The sequence below is a fragment of the Microtus pennsylvanicus genome, chromosome 1 (assembly GCF_037038515.1).
Source record: "Microtus pennsylvanicus isolate mMicPen1 chromosome 1, mMicPen1.hap1, whole genome shotgun sequence".
NCBI classification, from domain to species: domain Eukaryota; kingdom Metazoa; phylum Chordata; class Mammalia; order Rodentia; family Cricetidae; genus Microtus; species Microtus pennsylvanicus.
This window is the reverse complement of record NC_134579.1, coordinates 91,053,241-91,075,640: the sequence shown is the minus strand read 5'-3', so window position 1 is coordinate 91,075,640 and position 22,400 is coordinate 91,053,241. Positions and strand designations below refer to the sequence as shown.

General features: G+C 39.9%; 1 protein-coding gene across 1 annotated transcript in view; it reads right to left on the bottom strand.

Moving 5' to 3' along the window:
• Window positions 1–2,487: 2,487 nt before the first annotated feature.
• Window positions 2,488–22,400, bottom strand: part of LOC142849917 (cytochrome P450 3A11-like) — a 31,934-nt gene continuing 12,021 nt past the window's right edge. Inside the window, exons 5-13 of the mRNA XM_075972781.1 lie at window positions 19,686–19,799; window positions 19,509–19,597; window positions 19,074–19,222; window positions 14,390–14,517; window positions 13,418–13,487; window positions 8,070–8,230; window positions 7,068–7,294; window positions 5,450–5,612; window positions 2,488–2,687 (exon numbers count right to left, since the gene is read on the bottom strand). Of these exons, the coding sequence (XP_075828896.1) occupies window positions 2,592–2,687; window positions 5,450–5,612; window positions 7,068–7,294; window positions 8,070–8,230; window positions 13,418–13,487; window positions 14,390–14,517; window positions 19,074–19,222; window positions 19,509–19,597; window positions 19,686–19,799 (1,197 nt within the window). The 3' untranslated portion in view covers window positions 2,488–2,591. The remainder of the gene's footprint in view (window positions 2,688–5,449; window positions 5,613–7,067; window positions 7,295–8,069; window positions 8,231–13,417; window positions 13,488–14,389; window positions 14,518–19,073; window positions 19,223–19,508; window positions 19,598–19,685; window positions 19,800–22,400) is intronic.

The window sequence follows — 22,400 nt, the reverse complement described above, 5'->3', positions numbered from 1 at the left end:
AGAGCAGGTGTTGGAGTTGGAAATCTGGCTCAGTCCCTCTTTAATTCCAAGCCTGTTGTTAAGAGAAAAACCCAGAGTTTCTGTCTCATATCAAGAGCCATGATATGGAACAGAAGGCAAAAAGAATTTAGAAAACATCTTTGCTTTTCTTCATATCTATCATGCCTTTCATTGAATATATATGTCTGTTTATGTCTATATAATTAATGTTTAAGTTTTCCACAATGAACAATGAATTTTCCTGCGGTAATCTTTTAAGTTTCCAGGAAGAAATGGGGACCCATAACAACAACTCCACCTGGAAGATATGATGTATGCGCTGCTACAAGACTGGGTACCAGCTGCACAAGACAGTTCCTACTTGGTTAGCTGAAATGGTGTACATCTTTTACAACATTCTGGCCAGACCTCCACAAAATACTCAGAGACTATTTGCAGTCTTACCAGACATTAATCTTGAAATTTAACCATCATTTTACTTTCACAGGATCCCCTAGTGTTACGGGAGGTCCTCCCACTCCTCCAGCCTATCGCAGCTGAGATACCAGCCCCTTGGGGCGTGGTCTCTCTCCCTTTAAAAAAGCGGCCACTTCCCTCTCCTCTCTCTCTTCACTTCCTGCTCCGCCCGCGACTAGACTTCCTTCCTGGTTGCGCCTAGGGCTGAAGGTGATCTGTAAGTTTTTTCCCTTTAAATAAATACCACCCTATTAATCATAATTCCAAACTGGTGTGGCATTGTTTATGACTTATGCCTTCACCCTAGAAAGAACGTTGCCACCATGACAGCTGGAAGTAATTTTTTTAAAGATTTATTTATTTATTATGTATACAGTATTGTCAGTATTCTGTCTGCATGTGTGCCTGCAGGACAGAAGAGGGCACCAGATCTCCTTACAGATGGTTGTGAGCCACCATGGGGTTGCTGGGAATTGAACTCAGGACCTTTGGAAGAACAGGCAGTGCTCTTAACCACTGAGCAATTTATCCAGCTCCTGCTGCTGGAAGTAATTTTAGAGGATGATGTGTCCTCTCCCAGCAAAGTTTGTCCTCCGGTTTAGGGACATCATTTAGGGGTTGATTATAATTGATATATGGTTGAGTGTTGGGGCAGGAATTTTATAAGCTCAGGAATCTTTTTTTAAAAAAGAGGGAAAATTGGATAATGGGATAATATTTTGGTATTTGTGAGTTATTATTAATAGACAATTACATTGGCATAGATTCTTGTATATGAATACAAAGTTAAATTATATTGAATATTGTATGCACGCATGCTTCTACCTCTGTTTAAAACATATATATATATATATATTTACCATATTGCAGTGTACATTTCTAAGTCTGATCAAGATACTTGTACATTGTTTACATTTGGAGTCATTGTCCTCATTTATTGCATAATTGTTTACTGTCTTAATCTTTAAGTTAGATAGGTATTAAGAATTATAGAGCAATAGTCATCTATGTTTGTCATATTTATAGTTATACTAATTGGGTCTTTTTAGATAAATAAATATTATATTCCATATAAATAGATAATCTTCAATTTTTTCAAAGAGCTGTAGAAAACGGCATTTAATCTAACTTAGAGTTATGTGGTAGTGAGACACAATCGCTCACTGGCAACACCGATCTATTCCTGAGAGACTGTTGAGCACCCAAGACACTCCACTTGGAGCTTGTCTTCTTCTTGGCAAAACCAGCCTCTGGGCAAGGAACTGCCCATACTTCAACTACTGACAAAATACATAAGCAGAACTGTCAAATCTTGCTAAGACAGGACAATATGGTTTTGAAAATTTTCTTGCCTTTAAAAATAGTCTGTCAGTTATTCTAGACCTTAGCTAAAGTTGTTTGCCTCAACGTTGCAAATGTGAATTTGGGTGATTGCCCAGGTAGCCAGTTGTCTCTGTGATTCGTTGCATGTTTTGGAAGTTGTTTGATTGCACTTCCTACTTACTCAAATAACATTGTTTCCCTTCTCAGATCTTTGATAGGGTAGAAAACTATATAAATGTAGTTACTTTTCACTCATGACTTGTCCAAGTTATTTATTATACAAGACTTAAGCTAGTTAGAATAGGATATTTGCTCTTATTGTATATAATTTTGTAGTAGGTTTGGAACTCTCTTACTTAAACAAAAGAGGGAGGTGCTGCAGGAGCTCCTTCTGCTCCTTTAGCCAATAGCCTTTAAGATACCAGCCTACTTGGGCGTGGTCTCTTTGGCTTGCAAAAGCAGTGGTAGCCATGTGCTCTCTCTCTTGCTTCAGACTCTGCTTCTGACTACCAGACTCTTTTCCTGGCCATGCAGGGGGCTGTTGTCCAGGATGGTAATCTGTAAGTTTTCCCCTTTAAATAAATAACCCTTTTATTAATCATAATTCCAAACTGGTGTGGGATTGTTTTGTGACATTCTCCTTTATTTTGACAATGAGAAAGCTCAATGGATGTACTGAATCCTTAATCGTGCACCAAGTCCAGTTGGTTAATCCTCATCTTCATCTGTGTTTTATTCATGAAGTAAATTAAAGATTCCAATGTTCTTGGACACCACCTGAAGAGGAACACTGCAGAGTCCTTGAGGGAAAGTCATGCTCCAGTTATGAGCACATCCCGTGGAACAACCTTTAGAACAATGGGTTTTTCTGGTTTAAGAAGTGGTTTTCTGTGTAATTTCAAGGGAATCTGCAACCATGGAAGAAAAAATTTGAGAATCAATGAGTGAGCCAACAACAACCCATATTGAAAGGTAAAAACCATTCAGAATGATGTTTTGAAGGTACATCTAAGCTGCATTTGAGGTCATATGCTTGGACTTCCTTATCTCCAAGCTGTGTCCATTAGATGGTGAAAAACATGCTTCCAAATATGCATAAGGCAATATATTTATTGAGACTCTCTGGTAGACAGGGACTGAGATGAAGCCATGCTTATTTATGTTATTTCAGTTCTATACTACTTTAGAGCAAAACTGTTAAAATTTTTAAACTTTAATTTTTGTTTTGTTTTATTTTTTCAAAACAGGGTTTCACTCTGTACCTGAGTCTACCCTACATCTCATTATGTAGACCAGGCAGGTCTTGAAGTCACAGACAGGAGCTCTGCCCGTGAGTGCTGGTATTAAATACATGAGCCACTAAGCCTGGCCAATTTTACATATTTGAGCCTGATTCTTAGTTACTATGTCATATTGTTTTTTTGTAGGTCCAGAAAAGTTATATTTGGTTTGTTGACATTTGCAAGTTAACCATGAGAGGATACATTTCCACTCTATGAACAGTCCTCACAGCCTAGATCATATGTCACTAGTACAGTGTGTCCATTCAGATAAGTCTTTAGGAGGACAGATATTTGCTTGCTTTCCTAGCATCTATTATGACTTTGAAAGATGGGGATAAATGAAGAATTCTGAGTCCTCCTGTGTTTTCAGTGGTGCTTTAGTCCTATGCTATTCAGAGACAGAGGCGAGCAGTGGAATAATCTTTTGTTCACAAGAGAAGGGAGGATAACAAAGTTGTCATGGAGACAGAGATGAGTCAAATTTAAGAGGATTGGAGCTTGCCAGAGCATCTGCCTTTGAAAGATGTTCCATGGCTCTCAAAACTTGAACTTTGCTTTGTCTGTCTATATCTCTGTACATGCTTATGATTTAAATGCTTTAGGGAGAAAGTAGTAAAATAAGTGAGGTTGTGGGTTGACAAATCTACATAACTTCCTTAAACCACAAATCACAGAACAAATATTTCCATTCCTCTCTTCATTCAATAAAACTAATTGACAAAGAGAAGGCACATTTTAAACACACAAATCTCTTAAGTTTTAGCCATACCTTTGCATGAAACAGGAACAAATTGTTCAGGAAAATGCAAATGCTTTCTCTAAATGTCCTATCATATTCTTTTAAAATATTAAGTAGTATACATTTGTTTTCCATGAGGCATAAAAAAGAGATGTGCATAAAATTTATACACAAGTGTTATCTGTTATTTTAAAATTAGTTTTGATGTTTTTATGAAAGAATATTAAAATTGTAAGCTCTACTTCAAAACATTTACCAAAGGCTTTCAATGCACAAATTCTCCACAAAGGATCATTGGAGTTGGTGGAAGGAATGATATGAGGTGGTATAGGAAAGATACAGAATCTCCTTCAATACTGAGAGAAAAAGCACAACCAAACTGGAGGCTTTAATGACAAAGTATTAGCACAGGTGATAAATACAGCCTGCAGAAGCCAAAAGTAGAATATAAAGCACATGAGGAAATACATCCAAGAAGAAGATTCATTTGCAGAATTAACAAGAACTTGAATATGAGAGAAGAATATGGAGGAAAAAAAGAATACATTGTTTATGGAAACATGACGGATATTAGTTTCTGGTGCAGGGGTCCTGAGAAGTGAGGCAGAATCAGCAATATGTCTCATAAGGTTGAAAATCATCCATAACCAGCAACTTTGTTAAGATTTATTTTTTATTGTATGTGTAGGAATGTTTTACCTGCACATGTGTTTGTATACCACATATGTGCAGTCTCAATGGAAGCCAGAAAAGAACACAAGCAGCCCTGAAAGTGGATTTACAAATAGTTGTTAGCCAACTTTTGTGTACTGGGAAATGAACTCAGGTACTTTGTAAGAGCAGTTAGTACTCTTAACCACTGGACCATCACTTGAGCCCTAACATTTATGTTTTACAATAATGATTCTCAATTTAGCATCACATTGACAGCCAGAGATGGGCTTTTAAAGCCACACTCTAGGTGCAGTATTTTAGGATTTCAGACATGATCTCCAGGAATAATGAATTTCTGTTTTTGCTTCTGATGTGGGGTATTCTGTAGCTCCTGCTGGCTTCAAATTCACTATGCAGCCAAGGATTACTTGAATTTCCGATCATCTGGCCTTGTCCTTTTGAGTACGGGGATTGCAGGTATGCTACCTCACATCTGCTTCTTGCATTTCTGGGGATGGGAACCAGGTCTTTGTGCATGCCAGGTAAGCACTTTGCCATTTGAGAAATATATATGAGTTGTAAAGTTCCTCAGTGATTCTAATATACAGCCAGTAGTTGACAGGACTGTCAGAGGAGGGCTTCTGTGAGTTCTGGAAGAATAGTGCACCACCCAACAAACATGAAGCCATGATCACTGAGCCGCTTTATAGCACATGGCATAACAATTTTCCGTGGACATGACTGGAACTACAAAGAGAACGCACAGAATCCTGTCATACTGCCTGCACTAACTCTTCATAATGCTACAGTTGTACTCTATACTGATTCAGCACCAGAGGCCCCTCAATTCTTCCCTGGATACAAATAACTCATTGGGCCATAAAACAAGTTAGCTAACCTCAAACAAGCAGATTCAATTTTATACACAGAACCTTAAGTTGAAAAATGTCTCCCATAAAACATTATTTACAGAGATAGTTTTTTTTTCTCTCACCTGTGTTTCCTTACAAGGCTGGAAGGAGAAATTCTGCAGGAGTTTCGTGAGAGCTAGTTTCATGTTCATGAGAGCAAACCTCATGCCAATGCAGTTCCTGGGTCCATACCCAAAGGGCATGTACACATAAGGATTGATGCTGCCCTTGTTCTCCTTGCTGAACCTGGAGACACAGAGTAATAACAAGTTAGAAAAGGATAGAAGCATAAGATCTACATCCATGAATTTACCTTCAGACATCTAACCAGACATACAGGTAGAATAGTAAAAGTTCACTGAACTGATTCCTGGTGTTTGACTCTGAGAATTGTACACTAAAAGTCCTTTTCGTCCCCCTTGCCCTAAAAAAGTTTCCAAATCTGAGATAAGACAAATGCTTTAGACAGAAAATGTATCCTATGTGCCCACTAGTGTTATGTGGTAGGGATAATGAACCACTGTCTGATTGGATCAGAGTTCCAATTTACAGTGGTATTTAATGCCTGATACTGTAAATCTGGAGGTTATATGCACTAGGGTTGAATGTACTACTGTTGTTTTGCTAAGTGGACACGGTATCAAACTGTCTTCTGAATATTCATGTTTATACACAAAAACTAGTGCTGCTATTAGTCTTGGTCAGAGAAGCTTCTGATTGCAGTGGAGACAGTTAACACAGAGACTCATAACTGCTCAAAATGCTGAGAATGAGGGATGGTGGAGTGCTCAGTGCTTAATGGGACATCTGTATCATCCCCTCCAAGGCTCATGGAACATCTCAGAAGAGGGAGCAGAATGACATAAGATCCAGGGAATGAAAGGGGTGCTGTGAAACACTATCTTCTGGACCTGACACAGCCATTGTACTTATGAATTTGCAGCAACTGTGGTTGCATACACAAGGCTAGACCATGTTGATACACTCCATCAAGGATTGGGGAGGGAGTTTGTGAAACATCACCTCTGTGAGGAACTATTGACAAGCAATGGTTCCTGGAGTGGGGGGATTCTTTTTAATGGTGTAGCTCTTGGTGAGTTGTCCATTCTGCAGTAAATAACTCCTAGACCTGCACTTACGCAAGCAACCACAATTAAAATCAGGAGTCACAAGACAACAGGACGACATGAATAGAGGAGGAAGACTTAATGGGGACAAGCAGGGCTTCAACAAGTGTGCAAGGGAGAAGTGGTAGGAGGAGAAAATGACAAAAATACCTTATATATACATGCAATTGTCAAAGAATAAAAAATAACCAAAATAGTCTTTACATACATGCTATTGTCAAAGAATAAAAGCAAATGGGGGAATACATGTCTAACTTCCTAAAGTCTCTTCAAGATAATGCTGGGTTCCATGTCTCAAAAGCATGTGTCAGTTAGACTGAAGGAAAGCATGTTCCTGCCTCACACTTAAGTTGGTCATTTGTTACTTGATGAAGGAGGATTAAAACACTGTATTTAAATTCTCATTTTTTCTTCCCATCTCTCTTCCCCTGTCCTTTTTCCCCTTCCTGTCATTCTCTTCACAGAATGCAAATGGATACTAAATCACATTTAGATCATCTTTTCATAAGAGACACTATAGTATATACAGCCCAGCACAGTTCATAGTGGGTTCCAACTATTGGAATTCTAGTACCTTTCAGGGCGGAATTCCTCAGGCTCTGGCCAGTACTGTGGGTCACGGTGAAGAGAAAAAATTGGTATTATCACTATTGACCCTTTGGGAATAAACACACCACCCATTTCCATATCTTGTTTACAGACTCTCTCAAGTCTGCCAGTAATTGGGTATAATCTGAGCGTTTCACTCAGCACCATGTCGAGGTACTCCATCTCCATCACTTTGTCATAGCTGGGAGTTGCCTGGGAAGAAAGAAAAAGTTTTGTTCTGAGATTTTAGATTACCTTTCAATTGTTCTGTATTGTACTGTTGAGTTCTCAGTAGTCCAAAGTTGAGCTGAGCACTGCAAAGGTCATAGGCACTTATAATACATTTTAAAGGATTTTAAAGTTGTTTTATTTTATGAGTGTAGTTGTTTTGCCCACATATGTGTATGTGTGCCACATAAGCACAATGTCCACAGAAGTCAGGAGAGGGCATCAGATCCTTTGTGTCTGACATATATACATAGATACAGTTGAGGGTTGCCATTTGGTTACTGGGAATCAAAACTGGATGGATTTTCTGAAAGAGCAGCCAACGCTCTTAACCATTGAGCTATCTATCCAGTCTCTTACAGAATGGTTAGAATATCTATCACTTAGGCTTTAAAGATATCTCAATTTATGAATTGTCTAGTATGCAATCCTGTGTTCAGATACATATCATTCATAAAGCCAGACATAGTGGCTCCCATCTATAATCCCAGCAGGGTGGGGGAAGGGACAGAAACAGGGCATGCCTGGTGATCCTTTCCAGACTGCCTAACCAGTTTGATGATCTCCAGATTCGGTGAGAATACCTGTGTCAAAAACCATGGTGGAGAGTGATTTAGAAAAATACCCAGTACAGGTCTATGATCTATGCATACACACTTCACACACACACACACACACACACACACACACACACACACAGCACTTTTTGTGAAAAGAAGGTATGTCTTCTTCTCTTCCATTCCAAGCACCATCCATTCACCTTATTGGGCAGAACCACATCGATCTCCTCCCGCAGTTTCTTCTGGATATCAGGCTGAGTGGCCAGTAAATACAGGGCAAAGGCAAGGGTGTTGCTGGTGGTTTCGTAGCCACCAAAAATAAAAATAACTGACTGGGCCATGATTTCTGCGTCAGACAGAACTGAAAGTAAGAAAACATTTCAGGAAAGTCAGGTCAGGGTGTACCAACACAGAAGAGATAAGGAGATAATCAAACAAGGCTCCTGTTTCGCTAGAGAGAAATATGGAGAAGTCACTCAGTCACCCTGGGACCGTTATCACTTTGACATCTATGTGACAGCCAAAGAAAGAAAAGATTGGTTCAGTCAGGATGTCCCAAGGTTTATGCTTTGTTCATCCTCATCATCAGTGGGCAGTTTCAAGACATGTAGCATATTCTGTTTTTAGGATTTATTTTTATTTTTTATTTATATATATTTGTGTCTGTCTGGGAGTTTTGGTTGACTTTGAACTGAGTCTTTATTGTACTCTTGAGTTGTCAGTAGATGCAAAGTTGAACTTAGCATAGCAAAGGATCTAGGCATTTACAACACATTTTAATGAATTTTTAAGTTGTTTTAGTTTATGTGTGTAGGTGTTTTTTCTACATATATGTTTGTGTATGTGTATTTGTGTCTGTGGATGGGTGCCATGTGTGTGTTTTGTGTGGCTATGGTGTCCAGGAGAGAGCATCTGATTCCCTAGACATGGAGTTTTAGAAAATTGTGAGCTTTCAGAGGCAGGTGCTGGGAACTGAACACCAGTCCTTTGCCATAGGTTAAGAATTTTAATTAATTAATTAATTAAACATTTTCACCTCCTCCCATTTCCCTCCCATTCTCCCCACTCCTCCTTACCTCCCTCTACAGTCCTAAAAGAAGTCAGGGTGTCCTGCCCTAAGGTAGGTCCAAGGCCCTCCCACTTCCATCCAGGTCTAGGAAGGTATGTATCCAAAAATATTAGGCTCCCAAAAAGCCAATACATGCAGTAGAATCAAAACCTGGTGTCATTATCATTGGCTTCTCAGTCAGCATTCATTGTCAGCCACATTCAGATAGTCCGGTTTGATCACATTCTTGTTCAGTCCCAGTCCAGCTGGCCTTGATGAGCTCCCATTAGATCAGTCCCACCATATCCGTGGGTGGACACACCCCTCATGGTCCTGACTTCCTTGCTCATATTCTTCCTCCTTCTGCTCAACTAGACCTTGGGAGCTCAGTCCAATGCTCCACTGTGGGTCTCTGTCTCTATCTCCATCCATCACCAGATGAAGATTCTATGGTGATATGCAAGATATTCATCAGTGTGGCTATGGGAGATGGCCAGTTCAGGTACCCTCTCCACTGCTGCCCAAGAACCTAGCTGGGGAAATCCCCTTGTACACCTGGGAACCCCTCTAGAGCCAAGTCTCTTGCCAACCCTACAATGGCTCCCTTAATTAACATATCTTCTTCCCTGCTCCTATATCTACCCTTCCTCCATATCAACAATCCCATTCCCCTAAGGTCTCCCCAATCCTCCCCTTCTCCCTTCTCTCTCCCCATCTCTTTTTCCCCCAACCCGCCTCTACCTCCATGCTCCCAACCTCTGCCCAGTGATCTTGTCTACTTCCAATATCCAGGAAGATAAATATATGTTTTTCTTTGGGTTCACCATCTTATTTAGCTTCTCTAGGATCACAAATTATAGGCTCAATGTCCTTTGTTTATGGCCTGAATCCACTTATGTGTGAGTACATACCATATTCATCTTTTTGGGTCTGGGTTATCTCACTCAGTAAAGTGTTTTCTATTTCCATCCATTTGCATGCAAAATTCAAGATGTCATTGTTTTTTTACCTCTGAATAGAACACGAAAGTGTATATGTGCCACATTTTCTTTATCCATTCTTCCATTGAGGGGCACCTAGGTTGTTTTCAGGTTCTGGCTATTACATATAGTGCTGGTATGAACATAGTTTAACAAATCCTTTTGTAGTATGATTTGGCACCTCTTGGGTATGATCCCAAGAGTGGAATTGCTGGATCCTGAGATACGTTGATTCCCAGTTTCCTGAGAAACTGCCACACTGATTTCTAAAGTGGTTGCACAAGTTTGCATTCCCACCAGCAATGGATGAGTGTTCCCTTTATTCCACATTCTCTCCAGCATTGGCTATCATTGGTGTTTTTGATTTTAGCGATTCTGACAGGTGTAAGATGATATCTCAAAGTTGTTTTCATTTGCATTTCCCTGGTCGCTAAGGTAATTTTAATTCTTAACCTTTGGTAGGGGTTAAGAGTTTTAATTTTAATTTTTTTTAATTATCTATCCAACCGGAGATGGTGGGACTGATCTAATGGGAACTCACTAAGGCCAACTGGATTGGGACTGAACGAATATGTGATCAAACCAGATCTCTGAATGTGGCTGACAATGAGGGCGGACTGAGAATCTGGTGATTATGGCACTGGGTTTTGATTCTACTGCATGTACTGGTTTTTTGGGAGCCTAGAGTGTTTGAATGCATACCTTCCTAGACCTGGATTGAGGTGGGAGGGTTTTGGACTTCCCACAGGGCAGGGCACCCTGACTTCTCTTAGACTTGGAGACGGAGGGGGAGTGGGGGAGTGGGAGGAAATGGGAGGAGGTGAAAATTTTTAATAAAAAAATAAAAAAAGAGGCCACTGAAGACTCCCTTCATGTTTGGAACAAATTTGTATCCATGTGTTTCTAGAAAATTCCACACTGAAAATAGCCATGTCCTTCTTTCAGTAACCTGACAGAGGTATTCTTCTGCTAGCCACAAATAGTATAAAGTATCATGGGGGTAATTCTAACCAAGGAAGTGAAAGATCTATTTGACAAGAACTTTAAGTCTTTGAAGAAAGAAATTCAAGAGGATACCAGAAAATGGAAGGATGTCCCATGTTCTTGGATTGGGAGGATAAACATAGTAAAAATGGCAATTCTACCAAAAGCAATCTATAGATTCAATGCATTCCCCATTAAAACCCAACACAATTCTTCACAGACTTTGAGAGAACAACAATCAACTTTATATGGAAAAACAAAAAACAAAGGATAACCAAAACAATCCTATACAATAAAAGTACTTCTGGAGGCATTACCATCCTTGACTTCAAACTCTATTACAGAGATACAGTAATGAAAACAGCTTGGTATTGTCATAAAAACAAAGATGTTGACCAATGGAATCAAATCGAAGTCCCGGATATCAATCCACGAACCTATGAACACCTGATTTTCGACAAAGAAGCTAAAATTATGCAATAGAAGAAAGAAAGCACCTTTAACAAATGGTGTTGGCATAACTGGATGAAAGAATGAAAATAGATCCATATCTATCACCATGCACAAAACTTAAGTCCAAAAGGATTAAAGACCTCAATATAAATCTGACCACACTGAACCTGATAGAAGAGAAGGTGGGAAGTAGTCTGCAACACATGGGCACAGGAGACCACTTCCTACATATAACCCCAGGAGCACAGACAATAAGAGCAACAATGAATAAATAGGACCTCCTGAAACTGAGAAACTTCTGTAATGCAAAGGACACTGTCATTAAGACAAAAAGGCAACCTACTGAATGGGATAAGATCTGTACCAACCCCGCATCAGACAAAGGTCTGATCTCCAAAATATATAAAGAACTCAAGGCACTAGACATTAAAACTCTAATCCATTAAAAAAAACGGGGTACTGAACTGAACAGAGAATTCTCACAGAAGTTCAAATGGCCAAAAGACACTTAAGGTCATGCTCAACCTCCTTAGCGACCAGGGAAATGCAAATGAAAACAACTTTGAGATACCATCTTACACCTGTCAGATTGGCTAAAATAAAAAACACCAATGATAGCCTTTGCTGGAGAGGTTGTGGAGAAAAGAGTACACTCATCCATTGCTGGTGGGAAGGCAAACTTGTGCAACCACTTTAGAAATCAGTGTGGCAGTTTCTCAGGAAACTGGGAGTCAACCTATCTCATGATCGAGCAATTCCACTCAAGGGATTATACCCAAGAGATGCCCAATCATACTACAAAAGCATTTGTTCAACTATGTTCATACCAGCATTATTTGCAATAGCCAGAACCTGGAAACAACCTAGGTGCCCCTCAATGGAAGAATGGATAAAGAAGGTGTGGCACATATACACTTTCGTGTTCTATTCAGAGGTAAAAAACAATAACATCTTGAATTTTGCATGCAAATGGATGGAAATAGAAAACACTTTACTGAGTGAGATAACCCAGACCCAAAAAGATGAATATGGTATGTACTCACTCATAAGTGGATTCAGGCCATAAACAAAGGACATTGAGCCTATAATTCGTGATCCTAGAGAAGCTAAACAAGAAGGTGAACCCAAAGATAAACATATATTTATCTTCCTGGATATTGGAAGTAGACAAGATCGCTCGGCAGAGGTTGGGAGCATGGAGGTAGAGGCGGGTTGGGGGAAAAAGAGATGGGAAGAGAGAAGGGAGAAGGGGAGGATTGGGGAGACCGTAGGGGAATGGGATGGTTGATTTGGAGGAAGGGTGGATATGGAAGAAGGGACGAAGATATGTTAATTAAGGGAGCCATTGTAGGGTTGGCAAGAGACTTGGCTCTAGAGGGGTTCCCAGGTGTCCAAGGAGATGTCCCAGTTAGGTCCTTGGGCAGCAGTGGAGAGGGTACCTGAACTGGCCTTCTCCCATAGCCACACTGATGAATATCTTGCATATCACCACAGAACCTTCATCTGGTGATGGATGGAGATAGAGACAGAGACCCTCATTGGAGCACTGGGCTCAGCTCCCAAGGTCCAGATGATGAGCAGAAGGAGGGAGAACATGAACAAGAAATTCAGGACCACGAGGGGTGCGTTCACCCACGGATATGGTGTGACTGATCTAATGGGAGCTCACCAAGGTCAGCTGGACTGGGACTGAACAACAATGTGATCAAACTGGACTCTCTGAATGTGGCTGACAATGAGGGCTGACTGAGAAGCCAATTATAAATCCACCGGATTTTGATTCTACTGCATGTGCTTGCTTTTTGGAGCCTAGTCTGTTTGGATACACACCTCCTAGAACTGGATGGAGGTGGGAGGGCCTTGAACGTCCCACAGGGCAGGACACCCTGCCTTCTCTTAAGACTGGAAAGGGAGGGGGAGGGTGGTTAATGGGAGTGAGAGGGAAATGGGCGGAGTGGAGGAGGTTTAAATTTTTAATAAGTAATTAAAATATAATAAAAAAGAAAACATTCCCACTCATTTTCTGAGCGATGATCACTCACTGAGAACTTCTTCTTCCATAGACCAAGGAGTTATCGGTTACCTTTATGAGATTCTTTGTCTTTGGAATTAATTTGAGTGTTCATCATCAGCTGAAGAAAATCCACTCTGTGCTGGAAGCAAAAGAAAAGTTGCAAAAATAGAAGGTCAATCGTAATGTCAGAGGTCAGAGGTAGATCAGGAGTGCAGAAGCTCACCCTTCTTTCTGAGAATGTAGCTCCCTTAAATTCACACGTGGTTAGTCTTGCTTGATTTCTTAAAGAACAGAAGAAACTGTAGCTGAACCCGGAAGCAATCCAGCTATTTAGAAACACTTTACAATAAATTACAATAGATATAATTTTAAACAATAGCATAGATTTTTGAAAATGTTTTTGTAGGAGATGAAAATAGTATTTCCCTTGTTTTAATCAGTTTTATCTGTTCCTAGAGATTTTCATAGATGTATACAATGAGATATAGTCATACCCACCCCATCATTTCCTCCATTTGATTCTTCTAGATCCCTTGTAACATTTCTTCTTCCAAACTTCATGACCCCTTTTTTTAATAACCCACTGAGTCCAAGTGGTGCCCATATTTCCCTCTATGTGGGGTCATTCACTGGTGGACGAGAAACCTATTGGTGCTTATACCCTCTCTCTGCAGCCATTAAGTGTCAAGAGTTCCATGGAGGTGCAGCATTTGGAGAGGTCCTTCCTCATCTATGTTGGAGATTTGGTGGTGTTAGCTTGTGCTGGTCCTGTGCCTTGCCATTTTTTCTAAATTTTAATTCTTACAAAGGGCAATCTTCATTTTATTTGTTTTGCTAAGGGTTAATTCCTGACTTATTCTCAACCAGTGTTTCAAAATTCCAAATTTTCCTCTCCCAGAAATAAAAATATCCCTTTTCTCTCTATAAATATAACCTTTTCTATCTACTTTTATTGATAGATGAAGTGAAACACACAGCTCACATGTTCACAGCCCAACATATTACAAACCCTGTACCTCTCAGGAGACCATCACTTTTTACCTTCTCATCAGAGTTCAGCCGGTTTTCCTTCATTTTATCCACAAATTTTTTGAAGAATGCTAACGAATCCTTTGGGTATCTGGAGACATTTAGCATCTCATATATTGGTGTAAGAAATGGAAAGAGTACTGGAAAGGATAGACAAATAATAAATTTTAGTGGAAATACAGGTGTTATGTAGTGAAATCATGAAACAATCTAAAGAATAAGTCATCAGTGTCTCAACCAAACCATTCTCTCTGTGAGGTTGCTCACACTGGGTCACCACCATAATGCTCCTTCTGCATTGAGTAGTAGTGAAGGGAACAATTCTGACTCTTGGATTTAACTCTGCTCCTGTAGTTTGTGTGGATCCAAAATATAGACAGGTCCATTGACATGGTTCAAGAGCTAACAGGACCTGCAGAAAAGCCTAACAACCTGAGTTTGATTCCTGCATCCCACACTGTGGAAGTAGAGAACCAACACATGCCATATAAACATCAAAGCACATGTCCACACACATAGACAAATAAATCAATAAATTTCTTCTTAAGCTAATAAATAAACAAGTAGAGAAATAGGTAGATTTCTTATTAGCTGATAAGTGTAAAGAAAGAACAGCCAAGATAGCATTTGTTTTTCAGCTGGCATGATACAAACAACACTAGTACCAGAAAGGATATTTGGATATTTGGATAATCAGCTGTCTGTGCAAATTAATTATATAAATATCCTTATCATATAATAATCTTACTAAATAACCAACAGTTCAAGAAATCCAGCAGGATACTGGAAAATTTATTGAGATATAGAGTTGAGGCAGAGTACTTGGCTAGCATGTGTGAGATCTTGTGATCTTCTTCAAGTAGCAAAAGAATACAAAATGTCTTGAGAGAGTATGAAAAAAGATAAAGCAAGACCATATAGAGAAAAGGTGCAGAGAGGCTTATGTTGCAGGATAATCTTTTTGTACACTGTGAAGATGTGTCTCTTCTAAGGCACTTTTTGATTGGCCTAATAAAGAACTGAATGGCCAATGACTAGGCAGAACTTCCAGTAGGAGAGAGGCACTCTGACAAGAAGAGAGGTGTAATTCACCAGCAAGATGTGGGGGCAGAGGGTTGGAATTGGGAGTTAGATGTACATATGGAGCATAGGTAATGAACCATGTGGTAGAAGGTGGTTTAATAGAAATGGATTAATTTAAGTTATAAGAGCTAGTGGGAAACAAGTCTAAACTAAGGCGAAGCTTTCATAATTAATAAGAAGTCTCCATGTCTTTATTTGTGTTCTGGCTGTCCAAATAAAATCCACGGGGATGCCCCCAGCTAGGTCCTTGGACAGCAGAGGAGAGGGTACTTGAATGGTCCTTGCCCCACTATCACGCTGATGATTATCTCGAATATCACCATAGAATCTTTGTCCAGCGACGGATGGAGATAGAGACAGATACCCTCATCAGAGGAACGACTGAGCTCCCAAGGTTCAGTTGAAGGCAGAAGAAAGGAGAAGACGAGCAAAGAATCAGGACCGCGAGGAGTTGCTCCACGAGTTAAGGCAGTGGCCCTGTTCTAATGCGAACTCACCAAATCCAGCTGGACCGGGTCTGAATGAGCATGTGATCAAACCAGACTCTGATTGTGGCTGACAATGGGGACTGACTGAGAAGCTCTTGATAAAGGCACTGGGACTTGTTTTTACGCCATGTTCTGGCTTTTTGGGACCCTAGTCTATATGGATGCACAGTTCCCTAGGCCTGGATGTAGGGGGGAGGGCCTTGGACTTCCTACTGTGCAGGGAGGGTTCCCTGCCTCTCTCAAGCAGGGTGGGAGAGGTAAGTGAGGGTGTGGGGGAGCGGGAGGGGATTGGGAGGAGGGAAGGAATGTAAATATTTGAATGGAAAGACTAAAAATAAATAAATATATAAAAAGAAAATAATCTAGGGAAAGGCTTACAGCCTTAATTTTTTAAATAGATTTATTTATTTATTTTGTTTACAGTAGTCTGTCTGCATGTGTGCCTGCAGGCCAGAAGAGGGCACTAGATTTCATTACAGATGGTTGTGAGCCACCATGTGGTTGCCGGGAATTGAACTCAGGGCCTCTGGAAGAACAATCAGTGCTCTTAATCTCTAAACCATCTTCCTAGCCCCACAGCCTTAATTTTTTAAATCTCAAATATCATACTTTACAGTGTAAAATAAAAATTTAAAACAACTAACTCCAGGGCAGGAGAGATGACTCATTGGTAAAAATACTTGCTGTGCAAGCACCAGATCTGAGTTTGATACCCAGCACCTCTGTAAATCCAAGGTCAAAGACAGGTGACCAAACTCAGATAGAAAAGAAGATCACATGATTTCCCTTAGTTCCAGAGTCTAGCCTATAGTGAAAAAGGCAAATATGTGAAAGGTATAAGTGTGGATATGGAATAATGCTCAAAAGGAGACAAGGAGAGGATGATACTTGGTGTTGAGGATGGAATGTAGGGAAAAGGACACAAGAGCTGTGTATGGAAAAGTAATTGACAGAGAAAATATTAAAACCCCCAAAGAAACACCACTGCTAACTGTACCCAGCACATACACACACAAATAATTAGTATAGGACCTGGAGAGATTGCTCAACACTTAGAACTGACTGCACTTTCAGAGGACCAAAATTTGATTCCCAACACCCATGTGCCTGCCCTTAACCATGCATAACTCCAATTCCAGGAGATTTAATTCCCTTTTATGGTCTAGGCAGGCCCTTAATTCATATGGTACACATATGTGTAGGTAAAACATCCAATCACATAAAATAAAAATAAATAAATCTTTAAAAATGTCAAAACAATTCAGCTATGTGAGAGAGATGATCTAAAAGCAGACATTAGTATATCTAGCTTAGTTTTTTAATTGCATTAGGATTAAGGAAATTCTAATCAAAACCACAGGTCCAGCCTGCAGCATATCCTCTAAGCAGCAATGATCAAAGTCATAGGAGAGCCAAGTGTTGGGTGGGACATGGGGAACTCGGAACTCTCCTGCATTTCCAGAAGACACAGACTAAGCTGCATCTACTGTGGAAAACATATGTTTAGTTTTTAATATGTTAAAATAGAGTTACTTTTTAATGCAGGAACGACAATTCTGAATATATCCCAAAACAAATATTTAAATGTAACCTTGTATTGAAATGCTAATGGTAGCAAAATTCATGGCAAACATATAAAACTAACTTCAATGTCTATAAACTAATATATATTATTACTCATTCATAGAATAGGAGACAGTTACAGTAGGGTCACTTAATAGTGTTCTAAATGACAGAGGCCTGTCACAGAGACTGTATAGTCTATGATCCCATGATGTGAAACACTCAGAATGTGTAAATATAGGGAAAGTAAATTGGTGGTTGCTCAGGTCAAGGCTGCTTGAAGGATGATTGTTCAAATGTGCAGCATGGCTAGAACAGAGTCCTCTGCAGTTGACATTGGTATCAGACCATGTGGATCATCAGTCAGTGCAGACCCCTGAGTGATCAAAGTACAGAGAATAAGTGACTGTTGAGTGCTGAGTCCTACATGGAGCATTTTTATCAACACCTCCACCACTCCAGGCTGAAGGAACATCATGACAACAGATATGGGGGTAAAGTAAGAGCCGGGACAGGTGGTGTGATGATGTGGGATTCTGTTCTGTGTGCTATGAATGTTTTATTACCATCAGTTAATAAAGAAGCTTCTCTGGGCCTATGGCAGGGCAGAATATAGCCAGATAGGAAATCTGAACAGAGATATATAGAGAGGGTAGGCGGAGTCAGGGAGACGCCATGTATGTGCCAAAGGAGACAGACCCTGGAACTTTACCTGGTAAGCCACAGCCTTGTAGTGAAATACAGAATAATAGAAATGGGTTAATTTAAGATGTAAGAGCTAACTAATAAGAAGCCAGAGCTAATAGGCAAGGATGTAATGCAATTAATATGGTTTCTGTGTCATTACTTGAATCTGTGTGGTCAGGAAACCAACAAGTAGTCTCTGTTTATAGTGAGAAATACTATATCCTAGACATGGCCTGGCCCACTCTCAATCTGATCACCTACATGAGATCACACCAATAATACTGGTCAACATCCTAGGAGGCAGAGATTGCTGGACTTACTGTTTGGCCAAAACAAGGGATGGGACATTAAATTGAGAGAAAGATGTGCTGGTGTATCTGAGGGAACTGGGAGTGAGAATTTGGGGAGATTATACCTTTATATATAATAAATATATATTTATTTAAATATATATATCATAAAGATTGTATACCTTTATGATATTGTCAAAGGATAAATAATAGAATTCTAAAATAAAGAGAACAGTGTTTTAAGCCTTTAATCCCAACACCCAGGAGGCTGAGGTATTGGGATCACTGTAAGTTCAAGGCCAGCCTGGTCTACACAGCAACTTTCAGGCAAGTTGAGCTACCCAGTGAGACTCTCTCTAAAAGAAAATTAAGTTCAGAAGCAAGTAAGGCAATACATGTCTTTGTGCCTTAAATATTGGATTGTGGCTTTATATACAACATGATAAGTTTGTGAATTACATGTTAGGTGAATTATATACCAATAGAGCTGTTAGCATTGTAAAGTGTGGAAGAGAAAGGCTGAATTTCAAACATGGCCACAGACAAGTGCACTTGGTCAAAAGGAAGAAGAACCACCATACATACCTGTTGACATAAGTAATGGACTAAAAAAATCTAATTTTAATAGCTTCTTGGTCTTTTCCATAAAAGGATCATTTGGGTTGTTGAGGGAATCGACGTTCACACCAAATGCCGTGCTCGTAATGACATCCAAGCTGTAGGCCCCTAATACTCTGAGGAGATAAAGATGTGGGAATTTACCACATTCATCAAAAGCTTGAAATAATTTATATTTTGGGCAAGACTGGTGAAACCACCCCAGTTGGCCAAGCACCTTCTACTATCTACCCTTTACCCTTGTGACCTTGATACTATCACATTTCTTTCTCAACTGTACATTTGTCACCCTGTGTCTAAAAGGGAAGAAGGAGCAGCTGGACATGTGAGACACACAGGATGACCCTTCTGCCCCTGCTGCCCTTCCTCTCCCAGAACCACAGTGGATGTACCACTACTCACTCTTTCAAGGTAAGAGGCTTGCCTTTCTCTGCCTCTCTTCTCAAGTATTTTACCAAAATATCTCCATACTGTTCAATGATGGGGAACATCTAGTCAAAAAACACAAAGGCACCCATGGCTGTTAGGTGTGGAGACTCAAGTCACACAAACATTTCAACTAACAGTCCTTTTAGTCACCTCTTTGAGTTTTCCACTGGTGAAGGTGGGAGACAGCAAGGCTCGAATTCTCTTCCACTCCTCATCCTTAGCTGATGAGAGGGCTTTACTCATTATCCCCACTGGGCCAAAACTCTAGAGTCAAAAAATATAAATATTGTTCTCTGTAAGTCCAGACCTTACTATGGTTGCAAAGTGCTAGGGGGATATTGGTTTATAACAATTTGTTTGTGACTGTTTATTATAGATCAAGCCTCATTCTACATGCAAAAATGCTCAGAATTTCCTCACAATCGTTAAGACATTGGGTGCTCACTGGGCTGCCTGTTGAACCTTTAAACACTTTTATTCCATGATCCTTGTAAATTTAAATCTCCCTGTGGTTTAAAAATTAGTTCCAGGGTTGAGGAGGGGTCAGAGAAGGCAGGAACAAAACATAGTAGATTCTCCAGAGTAATGTAGATGGCAAATGGCTTGGGGACAAATAGAAAATGAACTTTGTATCACACAAGTTCTCCAGCTCTATGTTTACAGCACAGGCAATGTGAAAATTGATGCTTTGTTATGGTTTGTGATCGTGTGTGCATATGCATGCTCATGTATGTGTTTGTCTGTGTCTGTATGTGTGTGTGTGTAGGGTGGAACACTGGTGTGCATTCTCAGTTGGAGAACAGAGATCTGACATCTTCCTCTATACCTCTACTGTCTTTTTTTAGGCAGGGTGTCTCAATGAATACAGAATGGTCTGGTTTGGCTAGAGTAGCCATTCAGCAAGTTCCTAGGACTCACCTATTTCCAAATACTGCTCAGAAATAACATATACGTGCTGCTCTGCCCAGGTTTTATGTTGGTGATCTACACTCAGGTCCTTTACCAACAGAGTTATTTCCCTAGCCTGAGATACTTAGAGGATTTGATCTTTGGGTTTTTTTCTAGATTTATTTTAGTATTGTGTATACGTATGTATGCATGTGTGTATGAATGTATGTACATATGTATGCAGTGTAATCAGAGGTCAGAGGAGTGAGTTGTATCTCCTAAAGCAGGAGTTACGGGTGATTTGAGCTGCTGGATGTAGATGTAGGCAACCGATCCTCCATCCTCTTTTAGAACTTTCAGCCACTATGTCATCTCTCTAGACCCTGGTTTATTTGGTTTGGGGTTGTTCGTTTAGGAATAGCGTTATAAGAAATAATTTTCCCTAATTTTTCTTCAGCGATAAAAGGGAAAATATAATTCTATTTCTATGGTGGCAACTTTATTCTATTTTCCACATTTATACTTTATACTAACGTTGAGTTTCCCAACTGCCCTTATATTAAAGCACTCAGCACAACAGGAAGAAGTGGAACTGTCTTCCCTTAATGAAGGGCAGTTGTTTCAACTAAGCCTTCAGCCAACTTCACCACATGACCAAAAGCTGAATGGGGACCAGAGAGAGAGCTCAGTAGGTAAATGTACTTGCTGCCAAGCCCAACAACCTGAGTTCATTCCCCAGGATGCAGGGGGTAGAAAGAGGGAACCACAAGGTTTCTCCAGACAGAACAGTGGGATAGCCATGATTTAAAAAGAGAGAACATTGAACTAAATATCATACCTCACAAAACTTTACCATAAAAAAAATCATATATTTAAGAGCTATTCTCAAAAGGATATTTTTTTACACAAGAAAACCCACACAAAAGGGCCAGGTGACTAGTCATCAACTTGACACTGTCCACACAATACACTGAGAAGAAAATGAATACAAAATGAGAGAAGAAGGCAGGCTGTATATGGAGGGCAAGGAGCCGCGCTCTATTATGTGTGTTTCCCACTGCACGAATATAGATCTGTGAAAAACTGCACCATACCACACAGATATAAGAAAGGACCCATGAAATAGGAAATGTAAACACAATCTAGATTACAACAGTGTACATCTACAAGTAGATACAATAATATAGTATATTTATACTTCCTCACTAGTAAAATGAATACCCAAGTATTCTAGTAAAATGAATCAACATTTATTTCTTTTTTAAGTTCACTAAGTAGCCAAAGGGGTAACAGTGCATACTCTTATACTCAGCAGTCAGAAGGCAGAGACAAGCAGATCACTATGAGTTTAAGACAGCCTGGCCTATAGAGTAAGTTCCAGATTAGTCAGAGTTACACAGAGATACACTGTCTCTAAAATAACCAAAAAAAAAAAAACAAACAAAATAATTTCAATAGGTAAAAATAAAGGTTTGTATTCTCAACAGGAAGAGCCAGGTCCCAGCACCCATCTAGGCCCCTCCAACTGCTTGGAACACTAGTCTAGAGGATCTCAACCCATTATTTGGCCTCCACAGGAACCTACACATGTATGGCATTTACTTTTATAGACACATGCAGTGGGACAATGGTCTTGTACTCTTTAAAAGTTGTCAGTTGTACTGGTTTAATAAAATGCTGATTGGTTAGTAGTCAGGCAGAAAGTGTAGTTGAAGCAACCAGCCAGTAAGTAGAGGCGGGGTGATGAGAAGAGGTGAATTCTGGGAAGAGGAAAGACTCAGTCTGCATTCCTCACCCAGACACAGAGGAATCAGGATGAGACTGCCTCACTAATAGAAGGTACCAAGCCATGTGACTAGCACAGACAAGAATTATGGATTACTGTAAGGTGTAAGAATTAGTTAACAAGGAAGCCTGAGATCATATGTCAACCAGTTTATAATTAATGTAAGCCTCTGTGTGTTTCTTTGGGACTGA